General features: G+C 42.3%; 1 protein-coding gene across 1 annotated transcript in view; it reads right to left on the bottom strand.

Moving 5' to 3' along the window:
• The window catches only part of Wdr27 (WD repeat domain 27), a 146592-nt gene that overhangs the window by 86179 nt on the left and 42289 nt on the right, over window positions 1–18124 (bottom strand). The window contains exons 16-19 of the mRNA XM_045159406.1: window positions 15555–15652; window positions 13671–13760; window positions 11489–11610; window positions 2912–3045 (exon numbers count right to left, since the gene is read on the bottom strand). Coding sequence (XP_045015341.1) covers window positions 2912–3045; window positions 11489–11610; window positions 13671–13760; window positions 15555–15652 — 444 coding nt within the window. The remainder of the gene's footprint in view (window positions 1–2911; window positions 3046–11488; window positions 11611–13670; window positions 13761–15554; window positions 15653–18124) is intronic.

Genomic DNA, 18124 nt, shown 5'->3' with positions numbered 1-18124 from the left:
GAGGAATACCTGGTCAGAGACAGGTATACCCACAGAGATTCTCTTGCAAGACTGCACTATCTTTAGCTCCTATGGAGCCCTGTCAGGATGCACCCTTTTGTCTGGACTCCAAGACTGTCTTTATCACTGTGTTAAATTTCCCAGCAAGATGAAGAAAAATATATTTCACTGTGAATTTTCTCTACACTCCTTTACTAACCACAACTGTCAAGAATACTTTATATTCTTCCTGGGTATCTGCATACTTACCATCTTAAGTTTAACTAGCTAAAGAGTAGAAATATTTGCATTAGCTACAGACAGTTATGTTATAAATGTTATCAAAAATAAAACCCAGGTTTTCATGCCGAACCAAATGTTGTCAAAAACAAAACCCAGCCGGGCGTGGTAGTGCACGCCTTTAATCCTAGCACTCAGGAGGCAGAGGTAGGTGGATCACCATGAGTTCAAGGCCACCCTGAGACTACATAGTGAATTCCAGGTCAGCTTTGACTAGAGTGAGACCCTACCTCAAAAAAAAAAAAAAAAAAACAGCCTCCTAAGTCTAACCAACATGGCAGAAATGCCCACAAGAGTAAAAGAATGGATGAAAAGGCCCATGTGAGGAGAAATACAATTTAAAATCTCCCAAAGAAAAGGGATGTGCTGTGTGAAGTCTGAGAAGCCAACATCTGAAACTTCCCCTGGAAAGTGTGCTTTTATTTTTAAGCTTAGAATTGCAAAGTACATGAATCTGAGGCGAGGTTGGGAAAAAGCTGAGGAAGGTAGGTTGGCTTTTCTGGACAGGCACAGGTGGACTAGACGCCCATCCTTTACACAGTGGCAGATCTGGAGGCTCATGCAGGGCCCAGTAACACTTGGACAGATCAGTGTAGTCCCTAATTAAGACCAGGAAATCCAGCCAAGTCTGCTTCCTGAGAAGGGAGACCTTTCACAAATGAAGTTCATAGGTCTCCATCCTGTCATGGGAATCCTCATCACCCACCTATGATGGGTCTGGGTGGCAGGCATTCCACCCCATAATGGGAGGCAGGAGGCTTGCAAAGGGAGATGTCACCTCATCTGAGCAGCTTCAGTGTCTGTTACTTGCTTGTTTTTGCTGCTTCTGCAGCTCAGCCTCTGTCACATCTGTGACATCATTGCCAAGACCAATGGAAATGACCTCCAGGTGTTGGGCAGTTTTATAGCTTCAGGTTTTGTCATTTTGAGTTGAATTCTGTATGTAGTATAAGGGTCTCAGTTTACCCTTTGGCATTGTGGGGATTCTGTTTTCCACACTGTTTGCAAAGGAGGTTTTCCTCTCCCCCTTGTCCTGCACCATTGAGGAGATCAGCTGACTGCACCTCAGATTTATTTCTGGTCTCCCTGGTCTATTTAGCAGTCAGTGGATCTGCTTTTATACCTTCATCACCCTGCTTTGATTAGAATATATTTCTGATACAATCTGAAGTGAATAACTTTAATAGACTAATTTCTTTTACTTTTCCAAGATCAATTTGGCTATTTGAGGTCTTCTGTAGTACCATAAGGACTTTATGATTTTTTTTTTCTATTTCATAAACTTGCCACTGTGGAGCTAAAGAGATGGTTTACAGGTTAAGGCGCTTGTCTGTGAAGCTTAAGGACCCATTTTCAATTCACCAAATCCCACGAAGCCAGATGCGCAAGGTGACACAAGCATGCAAGGTCACACATGCACACAAGCTGGTACATGTATCTGGAGTTAATTTTCAGTGGCTGGAGGCCCTGGAGTGGCAATTCTCCCACCCCCCACCCCCCCGTGCACTCCTCTCTCTCTCTCTCTCTCTCGCTCTCATAAAAAATAAAATTAAATTGCCAGTGGAATTTTGACATGTTCTACAAAATCTACATATTACTTTGGCTGATGGATGTAGTAAGTTTTCCAGTTTGTCAATGCAAGGCTCTCCTTTGAGTGTGTACCTTCCTTAATTTCTTTCACTGATACTCTGTACTTTCAGTAAACAAGTCTTTCACTTCCTTGTTAAACTCATTCCTGAGTATTTGCTTCTCTTGATGCTACTGTAAATGGGTTGTTTCCAAATTTCCTTTCCAGATAGTTTGCTGTTTTTGTACAGGAAAACATGATTTTTGATAGCTACTGGATTCATTAGTTCTAACTGTTCTATACCAAACCAGGGTTTCTGAACAATAAAGGAAACATGCAGAAGAGAGATGCCTAAGGGATAAACAAAAACAACTGCAAGCCATTTACCTGTGAGGGTTAGTCTCAAAGTTACCGAAGGATCTCACAACTCAAAGAGAACACTGAAAAGACCAACAGGATCAGAGCTTGGCTGAGGATGCTTTGCCAAAGATGACATATAAGTGGCCACGAAGAATATGAAAAGATGCTCTCTGTCACAACCTCAGAGACATACAGGCCAAATCCCAGGAGAAATGCTCCCTCACCCTGAGGATGGCTGATATCAAAATAGCAGGGCACAGGTGAGAAACTGAAACACTTGTGCATGGTAGGTGGGGGTGGAAAGTGATACTGGCACAATGTGAAACAGTATAGAGAGTCCTTGAAACTAAGAAGAGGACTTCTGATGACCCAGACATCAACTACATTACAGGAAATATTTCCATTACAGCCTGGCCACCTGCCCCCCGCCCACACACACACACATACCAACCATGACCCCATCACTCCTCCAGCAATGTGTTTACCCCAGCAGCTCTCACTGCACCTAGCTGAGGCCTGAAGATCCCTCCCAGCCCCTCTTGTATGTAGAAAAGAATTGAGAATTTCTGCAAAATCCAGTTACTTAGCTCTCAAACTTTGATTATGAGGGTGTTAAAGTCTGAAAAAATGGTTTTAAACATGGATTTTCTTTGTAGAACTCCATGTTGAAAGGGTGGGGAGGGAAGCACAGAGGAGGCAATCTACCTTTTTACGTCATCCCTGCGGGGATCAAGGTGGCATTTCAGCAGCTGAAATTGAGGGCCAGAAGACAATAGAATGAAGGCATCCATGTAGTAGAAATGTGCAGACGTTATTGGCTTGGGAAACATGTCTGGACCCTGGAAAGATCGGCCATGAGATAGATTAACATTGGCAGTGCATCTGCCAGAGACAGCACTGTTGTGAGCAAAAGCCTCCCCTGCACCCACCCCCTTCCTGTCTTCACCACACACACACACCTTGTTATAGCAACTCACATGCTGGCCCTGCCTACTGACCACTGCCAGTCACAACTAAACTTCACTTCAGTGAAGCCTTCTGAATCCTGCCCAGTTACAAACTCTAAGAGGATAAAAAAGTGAAACGTTTTTGATGGAGAATGATTTTTAAAACAAGGTCCTGCTATGTAGCCTAAACCATCCCTTGAACTCACTTGTGACAACCTCCCACCTCTGCCTCCCAAGTACTGACATTACAGGTATGTACCACTATATCTGGCTCAGAAAATTCAAATTTCAAAGTAAGCAAAATGTGTTAAATTACTATCACCTTTGCCTCACAGGGTTAGCCACACCTGGCCTGAAGTTGGCACTGACTGCTCAGGTTCAAAGCATTCCTTCCTCTGGTACCACCCTAGGCCTTCCAAAGGATGCTGGCCCTGACTGATCCACTTGCCTTTTCTGTCGTCTCAGCACAGTGGGTAATTTTCAAGTCCACTGAAGTTGACATGTGTTCAATAAGCCTGGCCTATTCAGCCTTGCAGCTCAGCACCCAGACCCTGCAGGACATGGACCATCAGCCCAGCTGGGCACACAGCTCCTGCCACTGACCAGCATTGCCAGAGAGCCTGTACTGTTTGTCATTAGTCCAGAAAAGGTCAAACTTCAAGTACAGTTTCAATCACCTTCACACTGTCAATAAATTCAAACACTAATTCAAAGAGTTAAAATCAGGTTCTTCACCAGGTGTGGTGGCACACACCTTTAATCCCAGCACTGGGGAGGCAGAGGTAGGAGGATCACCATGAGTTCAAGGCCACCCTGAGATTACCTAGTGAATTCCAGGTCAGCTTGGGCCAGAGCAAGACCTGACCTTGGGAAACCAAGAAACAAAACCAAAAGTCAAGCCCTTCTACATATAAAACCCATAGAAAATAAATATTAACTCTGTGAAAATCTCACCACTTCTCATGGTAAAGGCTTTTTCAGCTCATCAAGTCACAGTTTCATGAGTTGAAACTGGATTTCTTATTCTCTGTTCTTTCCATCTTTTTTAAAAATACTTTTTATTTATTTATAAACAGAGTTGACTACCAGTTAAGATGGCGGCATAGGTACCATGCCAAAGCAGCCTGGGGAAAAAAGACCAAAAAACCCAGCAAAATACACACTTTTACTAAAAAGTGAGGTGTATAGGAAATTGAAGCAGCAACGGAGAAGTAGAAGAGATCCAGAGCATCCAGAGCCTGCACAAGCGGGAAAAGCGGCTCCAGCAGCTCCGGCAACTGCGGCAGTGGCACACCAGAAAGCCACCAGACTCAGCTCCAGCGGCAGGAAAAGCCAGGTGCGGGAGCTTCCCCTCACACTGCACTCTCCGCAACTCGGGAAACGTGAAGGGAGAGCGGCAGTGAGCAGCGGAGGAGCAGACCACGAGGTAGAAGAACACGTGGAGCAGCGAGAGAACCAGAGCAGCTGCGGCTCCCTCCCCTCCCCCAGCGCCTGAGCCCAGCTCCAGCGAACAGAGCAGTGTCCTGGGACCGGCCACGCCAACTTGGGCAGACAGTGGGACCCAGCAGCTCCAGCACCGGTAACAGAGGCCCCAAAAGCAGCAGACCCAGGAGCAGCAGCTTCAGCAACAGCAGTGGCTCCAGAAGTGGCAGCTCCAGCAGCAGCAGCAGCAGAGGCAGCAGCAGCGGTGGGCCCAGCAGCAGCAGCTTCAGCAGCAGCAGTTCCAGCAGCGGGGGTGCTGATCTGAAGGGCCACAGTTGCCAGGCTCGTTTTGCCCCACAGGAAAAGCCAGTGCCCAGCTCCAGAAATCAGAACAGCAGCCCAACGACCAGGCAACAACTTGACTGAGACCAAAATCATCCAAGGTAACTGGGATTGCACCGAGGAAGGGTCTCACGTGGTCACAAGCTGACTTGGATCCCTCAACAGACCAGAAATCTTAACCTCTATGTTGATAGAGGATCTGGTTGTAATAATAACTACTCTGGCATACATACTTGGAGCTGTTTTTGATTGAATGGGTACAGTGTTTAGTTAACTTTTAGAATCTACCTGTATTTTATTCCACTCAGCCTACTTGAATACTCCCATAGCAAGGAAACTCAACCCCTAGGAGCACCTTTGTAGATACTCTGAGAGTCTTAAGAGCCACACCTAACACCTTAAGCTCCTACCCTGAAAATATATAACATCAAATCAACTGATACAGCTAAGAATACCGAGCTAGCTACAAAATCCAAGCATTAACTTAATCCAAGATGCAAAAATATATACATTATAACACAAGGAACACTAAAAATCAAGACGATATAAATACACCTAAAAGTATTAATGCATCAGAAATGACCTCCAGTGAGAATCAGTTAGAGGAACTGCCTGAGAAAGATTTCAAAAGATGATTGTAAATATGTTCAAAGAAGTCAGAGAACAAATCAAAGGAGTCAAAGAGGAACTTAAAGAGGAAATCAAAGGAATCAAAGAAGATGCAGGACACCAATTTAATGAAATAAAGAAGGCAATACAAGACATAAATAAGGAAATAGAAATAATAAAGAAAACCCAGTCAGAATTACTAGCAATGAAGAACACAGTTAATGAAATCAAAAACTCTGTAGAAAATCTCACCAGTAGAATGGATGAAGGAGAGGACAGAATATCTAAGCTAGACCAGGTGGCTGATCCAATATAGTCCAACAAAGAGAAAGACAAACTTATAGAAAAGTATGAGTGGGAATTTCAAGATATTCGGGACACTATGAAAAGATCAAATATAAGAATTCAGGGCATAGTAGAAGGAGAAGAATTCCACTCCAAAGGCATAGTAGGTGTCTTCAACAAAATCATCGAAGAAAATTTCCCCCAAATTGGGAAAGTGATGCCAATGCAGATACAGGAAGCCTTTAGAACCCCAGCCAGACAAAACCTGGAAAGAACCTCTCCTCGTCATATTATAATCAAACTACCAAACACACAAACCAAGGAAAAAATACTGAAAGTAGTTAGAGAGAAAAATCAAGTTACCTACAAAAGCAAGCCCATCAGGATTACAGCAGATTATTCAACACAAACTTTTAAAGCCAGAAGGGCTTGGAGTGATATATTCCAAGTTCTGAAAGATAACAACTGTCAACCAAGGTTACTTTATCCTGCAAAGTTATCCATTCAAATAGATGGAGAAATAAGGACATTCCACGACAAAAGCAGGTTAAAGGAGTATTTGAAGACAAAATCAGCTCTATAGAAAATACTTGATAGAATCCTCCATGCTGAAGAAAAGGAAAAGCACACATATAAGGAACCTGGAGAAAACAAGCAATACTCAAATACTAGTTAACACAAGAGAGCACAGGTAGAACCGGAACCACACACAAAAAAAAATGGCAAACATAAATACACACCTTTCAATAATATCTCTTAATATCAACAGCCTTAATGCCCCAACGAAAAGACATAGGTTTGCAGACTGGGTTAAAAAGTAGGATCCTACAATTTGTTGTCTCCAAGAAACTCACCTTTCTACAAAAGATATACATTATCTTAGGGTGAAAGGTTGGAAGACGGTGTTTCAAGCAAATGGGCCTAGAAAACAAGCAGGGGTTGCTATCCTAATATCTGACAAGGTACACTTTAGTCCAACGTTAGTCAAGAAAGATAAGGAAGGTCACTTTATATTGACTAAGGGCACACTCCAACAGGAGGACATTACAATCCTAAACATATATGCACATAACATGGGGGCTCCCAAATTCATCAAACAAACACTATTAGAACTAAGGTCAATCGCATTCAAGGCCTTGCAGTGGCTATCATTACCTGCCCAGCATTTAGACATCATCATTTACTCATGGATGACTTAGGGTGATAAAAAAAAAAAAAAAGTAAACATCAGGCTGGAGAGATGGCTTATCAGTTAAGGTGCTTGCCTTTGAAGCCTGAAGATCCAGGTTAGATTCCCCAGTATCCATGTAAGCCAGATGCACAAGGTGGCACATATGTTTGGAGCTCCTTTGCAGTGGCTAGATGCCCTGGTGTGCCCATTCATTCTCTCTCACTCTAATTTGCCTCTTTCCCTCTCTCTTAAATAAATAGATAATTTTAAAATGTCAAGAACCTGCAACCCTAATGAGGAGGGCCCCCTTCAAAATGGGGGCTGGGATGAGCAAAAGGATGGTACCAACACATAATGTTTCCATACTAAGTATGTCCATAATAATATAATAATAATAATAAATATATAAAGGACAAAGGAAGGGTCAGTGTGCTTGTGACACTATCCTCCAGAGACAAAGGGGCATGGTATTGATGACTTCGCAGTGGTTGATACTACTTACACAGACCTGCATAATAGGAGGAAAAAAATGATGACATTAAAAAATGGAAGGGAGGGCTGGAGAGATGGCTTAGTGGTTAAGCACTTGCCTGTGAAGCTAAGGACCCCGGTTCAAGGCTCGATTCCCCAGGACCCATGTTAGCCAAATGCACAATGGGGTGCACGCATCTGGAATTCATCTGCAGTGTCTGGAAGCCCTGGCACACTCTCTCTCTCTCTCTCTCTCTCTCTCTCTCTCCCTCTTTCTCTGTCTGTCACTCTCAAATAAATAAATAAAAATAAACCAAAATAAATTTTTAAATGGAAGGGAAATAGTTGGAAAGAAAAGTGGACTCAGTGGGGGGGGGATGTTGAAGGTGGAAAAAGGAGATCAGTGGGAGGGGATTATGATCATAGCATGTCGTGTATGGTATGGTATACTGTATGGAAGTGTTCAATACAAAGTTCAAAAAGGGAAAGAAAGAATAGAAATGAAAACCAGACTAGTTTGAAATAAGAGGTTCAGAGAGAAAGGGATGATGGTAAGACACAAAAAGTAATGAGAGGAGATTATGATCAAAATATATTATGTGTCTATGTGAATATTGTTAACAAAAACTTTTCTATTAAAAATGTATGAAAGCTGGGCATGGTGGTGCATGCCTTTCATCCCAGCACTCAGGAGGCAGAGGTAGGAGGATTGCCATGAGCCCCAGGCCAACCTGAGACTACATAGTGAGTTCCAGTTCAGCCTGGGTTTGAGTGAGACCCTACCTTGAAAAAACAGCTATATACATATATATGCCAAATGACACCTTTTCTCTTTATAAGTCAATTATCAATTATCTTGGGTATTTTGTTGTTGTCACAGGAAGCCAGTTAATACAGAGTGTTTAGCTGACATGCTAATGGACAGGAATCCAGTCCAGTTATATGGAAGTAGATGTAAGTATTTGTGACTTTCTCTTAAGTGGTCACACAAGGATGGTTGGGTATCCACAGGTATTCTGCCTCTTGACAATCCTTACTGTGTGTGTGGTTTGGCTTTGTAGAAGATGACCACATTGTTGGATCAGCATATGTACAATTAAGTTGTATAGGATTGTAACCTCTCCACCCTCTTCTGAAGACATTTTTTTTTCTAAGGTAGGGTTTCACTCTAGCCCAGGCTGACCTGGAAATCACTATGTAATCTCAGGGTGGCCTTGAACTCATGGTGATCCTCCTACCTCTGCCTCACGAGTGCAGGGATTAAAGGTGTGTGTGCCTGGCCTTGCAGACATTCTTACTCTCTCAACTTACACATGCAGGGGAAGCAAATTCTGATTTTCCAGATAATAAGGGACTGTGGGCACCTTTCAAAAAGCCAGCAAAGAAGAAGTTCTGACCCATAACTAAAACAGCAGAGAGACAACTCCTTTCCCAAACTGTTAGATAAGAGCACAGCACAGGATGCTACTTGGTAAGAGCTGTGGGAGACAGCCTGATGCTAAGAATCCAATGACAACCATGCTTGGATTCCTTAAACAGCATTGGTGACCTTTCTGTGCTTGTCAATTTAATCCTATGCTCCTGTAAGGACCTCTCACCCTTCTTTACAAGTAACATAAATAAATTCTTTGACTTACCAAAAAAAAAAGAACTAAGGTCACAGATAACACCAAACACAGTGGTGGTGGGTGACTTTAACACCCCACTCTCATCAATTGACAGGTCATCCCGGGAAAAAGTAAGCAGAGAGGCATCTGGACTAAATGAGGTCATAGAAGGAATGGACCTAACAGATATATACAGGACATTTCATCCAAAGGCTGCAGAATATACATTCTTTTCAGCAGCACATGGAACATTCTCTAAAATAGACCATATATTAGGACACAAAGCAAATATTAACAAATTCAGAAAAATTGAAATATTTCCTTGCATTCTCTCTGACCACAATGGAATTAAACTACAAATCAGTAGCAAGAAAGGCTATAGAGCATACACAAAATCATGGAAACTAAGCAATACACTACTAAATGATGAATGGGTCAATGAAGAAATCAAGAAGGAAATCAAAAAATATATAGAGTCAAACGATAATGAGAACACAACATATCAAAATCTCTGGGACACAATGAAGGCAGTTCTAAGAGGTAAATTTATAGCCTTAGTGCCTATATTAAGAAATTAGAAAGGTCGCAAGTAAATGACCTAATGCTTCACCTTAAAGCCTTGGAAAAAGAAGAACAAGGCAAACCAAAAATCAGTAGGTGGGAAGAAATAATAAAGATTAGGGCAGAAATTAATGAAATAGAAACAAAAAAAAACAATCCAAAGAATTAATGAAACAAAGAGTTGGTTCTTTGAAAGGATAAACAAGATTGATAAACCCTTAGCAAATCTGACCAAAAGAAAGAGACAAGACACAAATTAATAAAATCAGAGACGAACAAGGTAACATCACAACAGATTCCAGAGAAATTCAAAAAATCATAGGGACATACTATAAAAGCATATACTCCACAAAGTATTAAAATCTGAAAGAAATGGATGTTTTCCTTGATTTATATGACCTACCTAAATTAAATCAAAATGAGATTAATCACTTAAATAGACCTATAACAAACATGGAGATCCAAACAGTTATCAATAATCTCACAACTAAAAAAAGCCCAGGCCCAGATGGATTCACTGCTGAATTTTACCAGACCTTTAAGGAAGAGCTTACACCATTGCTTCTTAAGCTTTTCCAGGAAATAGAAAAAGAAGGAATTCTACCAAACTCCTTCTATAAGGCTAGCATCACCCTGATACCAAAGCCAGGCAAAGATAGAACAAAAAAAGAAAATTACAGACCAATCTCCCTCATGAACATAGATGCAAAAATTCTCAACAATATATTGGCAAACAGAATACAAGAGTATATCAAAAAGATCATTTACCCTGACCAAGTAGGCTTTATCCCAGAGATGCAGGGATGGTTCAATATACGCAAATCTATAAATGTAATACATTATATAAATGGGTTGAAGGACAAAAATCACATGATCATCTCATTGGACGCAGAGAAAGCATTTGACAAAATCCAACATCCCTTCATGATAAAAGTCCTACAGAGACTGGGAATATAAGGAACATATCTCAATATAATAAAAGCTATTTATTTATTTATAAACAGAGAGGGAGGGAAGGGGGTTGAGAGAGAGAAAAAAAACATATGCACCAGAGCCACTGCAAACAAACTCCACTTTGTATAGCTGGCTTTATGTGGACACTGGAACAACAAACCCAAGCCATGAGGCTTTGCTAGCAAGCACCTTTATCCCTTGAGCCATCTCTCTAGCCCTCTTCTTCCTATCTTACTTGTGAAACTTTTGTAATCTTTTGGCTCCCTTGTATTCTTCAATATCCAAATAACCTGTCATATAATCATGCGAGCAAATCATTTCTCCACAACCTACACCTCTCCACATAATGGTCTCTTGCACATTATTACCTACATAAAATCACATGTAATTGACATTTTTAATCATCCAAATGGCCAGGCATGATAGTGCATGCCTTTAATCAAAGCACTGGGGAGGCAGAGACAGGAGGATCACTGTGAGGTCAAGGCCATCCTAAGACTACATAGTGAATGCCAGGTCAGCCCAAGCTAGAGCAAGACCCTACCACAAAACAAATTATCCAAGTACTTCATTATGGATTTTTCCCATTTTTAGACCGTGACAAACATAAGGCCATATTATCTGGGCACTCAGGATAATACCTGCACAGCAGGAGCATGGTGTCATGGTTATGTGTCCACATGTATTATATGTGCCTGCACACAGGTAAGAAGCTATCCCACCATCCACAGTTTCTACTTCAGTGGAACAAATTTCTCATAACATCTATTCCTGGTCTCCTGCTGAGGCAAGATGGACAGCTATGACAGCCACAGCTCAAGACCCCTCAATGGTTGTTTAACATTGCCCCCCGCCATGATAGGCATATGTGCGCGCACACGCACACACACACACACACACACACACACATTACCAGAAGAAGTATGAGTTCTGTCCTGTGAGTGGACCACACCCTCAGAGTCCGATCCCAAGCTGCAGAGAGTAGCCACCTCCTGTTGTGGCTCCAGCAGATAGTGCTCACCACTCCGTCGTGACCTAAGGCCACAGGACAAAGGAGCATGTGGGTCAGCACTTTCTCAGGGCATGCCCGACCTCTTCTCAACAAACCAGGGACAATGTACCCAGAGGCATTGCTTTGCTCTTGCACCAAGGAACCAGGCCAGTGTCTAACAGACTTTCACTAAAAGCCATAGCTCTGTTGCCATGACCTCCACAGAAGGCCTATCAAAAGTCTTTATTCTTGGGCTAGAGGAATGGCTTAGCGATTATGGTGTTTACCTGCAAAGCTGAAGGACCTCAGTTCAATTCCCCAGGATGTACATAAGCCAGCTGCACAAGGTGGTGCATGCATCTGGAGTTTGTTTGCAGTGGCTGGAAGCCCTGGCACACCCATTCTCTCTCTCTCTCTCTCTCTCTCTCTCTCTCTCTCTCTCTCTCTCTCTCAAATAAATGAAAATAAAAATATTTTTTTAAAAAGTCTTTGTTTCTTAAAGGATGAAATACAGGCTTCATATGCCTCATGTTAGAGCTTTTAGAACATTATAAAAAATATTATGAAGGAGAGTAAAACCTGTGAACCTTGTGATAATTTACTAATAGTTTGAGGAGCTGCTTATCTGTTAGTAATAATGGGAAACCCCAAAAGGATTCACTGGCAATACTCACAGACACTGGCCATTTACTCTCACCAGCTGGGAGTTTTGTCTGGCTGTGCAAATGCCATTTTGGAGGCTAGTTTCTGCAGATGCTAGTGCACTTACAGGCATCTGAATATGTATAAAGACACTCATCAGTGAGGCCAGATGGGCCTAGACTGAACCTCAAGCCCATCAGAGCTTTTCAGTGCCATACCCCTCCACCTATCCAGCTTCCTTCTGTCTGGGGACACCATGTCTTCTGTGACCCTGTCTTGTCCTCATAGCCTCTCAGAAGCAAACTTAAAATAGTCTCCTCAGGCCACCTGACTGCTTGGAAAAACCAAGGAGTGACAGGATCTGAGACGGAGACGTGCAGTGTGGGCTCTGCCCTGGGAGAGTGGAGTGGAGACAGAGAACAAGGGGCTGAAAGGCATCAGGCTCACACCCAGACTGAGAGCCCTTCTGAGTGATCAGGGTGCCCAGGAGTACCCGGTGATGCAAACAGTAGAGGAAGGAGCCCCTGCTCTGAGAAGTCTCTTGCCAAGCAGGGAGCTCCCACTCCAGGTTGGTCCCAGCACAAGGAACTGCACCCCATGATTGAAAGGACAGACAGAGAATCCGTCTAACTATAGCATACTGGTCAGAAACAACCAAGACGAAAGTGGAAAAACTGGGAAGGGTTTATGAGTAAGCAGCTCAGCTCTGAAACAGGACCTCAAAGAGCAGAGCCAAAAGTTACTGAGCAGATAATTTGTGACATAGCTCTGCTGCCCTCTTGTGTCAAGTTCTGGAAGTCTTCCTAAAAGAGCTAAGGTCATCTAAAATGGCTCAAACATTTGTCAAGGCTGCTTCACAACCAGAATATGGCAGTGACTATTTTATCAAAGAGCATCTGCAGTATCGGTCACCTCTGAGAGCCATAATGGCAGGAGAATGGCTTTGGCTAATGCCTTGTTCTGGAGGCAGGCCACACCTGAACACCTGTGAGGATAAACTGTAAGAATGTAATAGGGCAATGAACTATGGGAATATTTCTTATGGACCTTACAAAATAACTTTTCTGAGATTATTGCTGTGAGGTGATAAATTCATTAATTATAACTTACCATAAAGCTAATATTACAACTATGTAATCCTCCCACGTAAAGCACTGTGACTAGGTTTCCTCTACCTTGGTGGACCTTTGGGCCTGAATAGCACAGATAACCAACACTGACAAGCAATGTTTAGAGGTGCTGACTGATCTTAAGATATGCTCTTTGCCAATTTATGCAGTGACCTGGTTGGACCCTGACTCAGAACAAGAGTACATGTGTAAGAAGTGCTAACAGTGCACTGAAAGCAATGAGGTCAGTAACTAAGTGCCACTCAAGGACTCCAAACTAGGCATACAGCAGCTAGCATTCAGAGCCAGAGGCCTCCTCCCTCACACTCTGTTTTACTAAAGATTAAGATTACCTGAAAAAGCAACAGGTGTTCTAGAAAGGCTGGCATTAAAGACCAGGGTAAGGTGGTTGGCTAAGCCACAGGCCAACTGCTGTCCATCTCCTGTTTAAAAGAAAATAAATACCTCTGATAAAATCCTAACATGGGGCTGAAGAGATGGCTTAGCAATTAAGGTGCTTACCTGCAAAGTCAAAGGACCCAGGTTCAATTTCCCAGTACCCACATAAGCTAGATGGACAAGGTGGCACATACGTCTAGAGTTCATGTGCAGTGACTAGAGGCCCTGGAGTGCCCATTTTACCTCCCTCTCTCCCTCCTCCTCCTCCTCCTCCTCCTCCTCTTCCTTCTTCTTCTTCTTTCTCTCTCTCTCTCTCTCTCTCTCTCTCTCTCTCTCTCTCTCTCTCATAAATAGAAAAAAAATTTTTTAAATTAATCCTAGGGCTCAAGAGATTGCTTAGTGGTTAAGGTGCTTGCCTGTAAGGCCAAAGGACCCAGTGTTATTTTCCCAGGGCCCACATAAGCCAAATACACAAGGTGGCACATGTGTCTGGAGTTTGTTTGCAGTGCCTGGAAGGCCTGGCACACCCATTGTCTCTCTCTCTCCCTCTCTCTCCCTCCCTCTCTCTCTCTCTCTCTCTCTCTCTCTCTCTCTCTCCCTCTCTCTCTCCCCCCTCTTAAATAAATAAAGTTTTTTTAAACTTCCTATGTATAAATCTCATTGATAAGTTAATTGGTAAAGTGGAGAATTTTCATGCAATTGATACTCACTTTATGACTTCTGAAACAGCAGGTAAGAAGACTCTCTGGCATTTTATATACCCACTGTCCTCAAGGATGGCTCACTGAATGAAGTCCCAAGATAATCCCTTACCAGGACCTCACACCATCTCCCCAGGATCTCACAGAGCACCTGCACTGGATGCCTAAAACCCTCCATACAGAAAAGAGGGAAGCCAAGGGTCAGAGTGAGCTCCAAACTGTAGGGTTGGTCACAGCAGGAGCTGGGAACCTAGCAAGCTCCCCAGTGCCTCTCACAAACACTAAGCCAGGCCCTGTTTCACTCAACATATTGGTTAAGAGGCATATTCAGCTATGCAATTAAATTTAAACATTTCCCTATAAAAAGGTTGAAATACATTATAGACTTCATCAACAATAGTCAAAGTTAAAATCTTTACCAAATGTCCTGATTTATAAGACAGAGCATGCCAAACATCAATGAGACGCTCACTGACAGCACTACATAATACATTCTCAAAAACTGGGCTGGGGAGATGGCTTAGTGGTTAAGACACTTGCCTGCAGAACCTAAGAACCCAGGATCAAGTCTCCAGGTCCCACATAAACCAGATGCACATGGTGGTGCATGCATCTAGAGTTTGTTTGCAGTGGCTAGAGGCCCTGGTGTGACCATTCTCTCTCTCTCTTTCTCCCTCTTTCTCTGTCAAATAAATAAATAAATAAAAATATTTTTAAAATCTTAATTTAAAAAAGAAGCAACTGAGAGAGTTGTAAACCATGGCACACTTTAGGAGATCCACCAAAAGTGCTTTGGGGAAGGTGAGGTATACAGGGTATGGCAGGGTCTGGAGTGGCCTCCATGAAGCCTGAGGCACTCACAGACCACCTCCTCACTTCTTTCAAGTGTTACCAAAAAAAAAAAAAAAATGTCATCCTGCTGGGCTCCAGTGTAAGGAGGGTGTCCTGACAGGACAGCAGGAAGGAAGCACTCGGCATCGCCCTCATCGGGTACAACTGCTGCCTTACTTTCCTCTGGTCTCAAACCATGCCATGGGTTATCAGTACTGAGATCTCCAAAGTGAATTCACATTAGGATCAGGGCATATTCAGGTTGTGAGATAAGAGAAATGAATGCTGCTCTGGGGTTCAGCCTACCTGAGAATTGCAGGCAATTCACAGCCACCGGTGCCTGGGCCACAGCAACCTGCCTGCTGAGTTTGAGGGACGATGGACTCTCCAGAGAGTATTCCTCACTTCAAGGAAGGCCATAGACAATAAAAACCAAGAAGATATCATTTCAAGTAAGATTAAAAATAAAGTAGATTTCCTTCTACTTGTATATATCATTTTGTATCAACTTGAAAATCTGTATAAACTCTTACATTCATAGTAATGAACAACTCTTTAAAAAAGAGTTCTACAAACTGGGCATGGTGGCGCACATTTAATCCCAGCACTTGGGAGGCAGAGGTAGGAGATCACTGTAAGTTCAAGGCCATCCTGAGACTACATAGTGAATTCCAGGAAAGCCTGAGCTAGAGTGAGACCCTACCTCAAAAAAACATAAAGTAGAGTTCTATAATGCTGAAGAGAGTTCTATAATGCTCAGTGGTTAAAGGCACTTTCTTGCAAAACCTGATGGCCCTGGTTTGAGTCCCTTGCACCCACATAAAGTCAGGTGCACAGAGTGCCAAATATGTCTGGAATTCATTTACAGTGGGAAAGCTCTGGTGTGCCCATACTCACTCATTCTCTTTACATCAGCCTCTTTCTCTCTATCTCTCTCAAGTAAATAAATAAAAATATTTTAAATAGAACGTTATTCCAAAGACATGTGTGTAATACAGCCATATAACACAGAATGAGAACATGTTCTGAGAAACACACTACCAGACAATGTTGTCACTGTCAACCACAACATGCATCACTCAACCCTAGCTGGTACAACACCACAGTGAAGTTGTGCAATGCAATGACAAGAAGGAGCATCCCAATGCTCCCCCATGGCAAGCAAAACTACAAGAAGGAAAATGACATGGCAACAGGAGACATCTGCCAGAGTAACACTGCAATTGTTTATTTTAAAAAAATATTTTTATTTACTTATTTGAAAGAGAAATGGAGAAAGAGGCTGATAGAGAGAGAAAGATAATGGGCACTCCAGGGTCTCCAGCCACTGCAAACAAAGTCTAGATACGTGTGCCACCTTGTGCATTTGGCTTATATGGATACTGAGGAATCGAACTTGGGTCCTTGGGTTTTGCAGGCAAGTGTCTTAACTGCTAAGCCATGTCCTCAGTCCCTAATTTTTATTTTTTAATCATTAAAATTACATTCTAAACTAACAATGAGAAGCATAAGCTAGTAAATACATAAGCCAGTGAAATGGCTGTTTACACCTATCACCAAACTTCATGACTGTTCATAACTACACATGCTATGCTACATGCTCATGTGAGCAGCTGTACACAACAGGACTTCTCACACCAGCACCACCACAAGCACATGAGTGAAGAACTATGCCATGAGGTTACAAGAGCCATAGACAAGAGGAGGTTTTTTTTTTTAGAGAAATTAAGTTTTTATTAACCACAAAGGTTTTAAATTCATGTAAGTTCACTTAAATAGGGTTAAGATGCTCAAGGCTGCATTGACTAACATTTGTCCCAGGGTAATTTGAAATCTTCAGTGAGTTCATTTGTGTATTTATATTTTACCAGCTTACAGAATTTCATCACTACATCAAGGTAAAAAAGAAATATATATATATATATATATATATATATATATATATATATATATATATATGGGATTTTTCCAGAAACATTCATTAGATTATACCGCTTTCAGAACACAGAAATTATACAAGTCACTTTTTGTACAATAATATTTGGCAATGTTGTTAAGATACAATGGCATTTCATTTCTAAAAACCATCTTCACTTACAAAAAAACCACACACACACCCCAAAAACAAAAACCCTCAGAAACTCCATTGGTTTTAATCTGCTTTTATAACTAGCCAAAGATTCCCTCCCTCTTAGATTCTTTAAGTAATATTTTAAGAAAACTACAAATTAAAAAAATTTAGTAAGACTTTTTCTGGCCTTATGCATACATATTAACTAGTATCTAGTAGGAAAACCCACCTGAGATTGGTCACATTAAGCACTGTAAAATAAAGGTGAGAACCAATCACCTTTTGACAAAAAAGATACAACCCTAGTCTCAGAGATCTCTCTCAGAATGGTCTCGTGCTTGAACATGGAGCAGACACGTTTTCTGGATTTGTACTTTGTAGCGCGGAGAACCTGGACTGCAGCTCTTGCTGGGGTTCCCCTACCCCACTGCTGTGTCCTCCCAGCGACACACCCCGTGGGGACACCATCACCAGGGGGGCCTGGCTTTGAATCAAGACTGCGTCAAGCAATCTCACATGACATAGTTCGCATGTAAAGAAGATGCTTTGTGGATAATTACCTCAAAAAGTAATCACATTCCCGTAACCGAAGCACACGTGCCTGGCTGTGACACATGGCTTGAGTTTCTACGGAGCACGTGAAGGCAACAAGAACGAGCACAGCTCCGCCGCGGAACCCACTCGAGGAAGGACTTCGTTTTCTGGGTGCCACGCCCCCACCCAGCAGCGTGCTCAGTGAACAAGGACAAGTCCAAGAAAGGTAAGAATTTTACTAAGTGACAAAAGTTTGGTAAATCAATACAGT

Source organism: Jaculus jaculus, chromosome 9 (genome assembly GCF_020740685.1).
Source record: "Jaculus jaculus isolate mJacJac1 chromosome 9, mJacJac1.mat.Y.cur, whole genome shotgun sequence".
Lineage (NCBI taxonomy): Eukaryota > Metazoa > Chordata > Mammalia > Rodentia > Dipodidae > Jaculus > Jaculus jaculus.
Note: the sequence above shows the minus strand (reverse complement) of the source record. Positions and strands in the feature narration are given on the sequence as shown.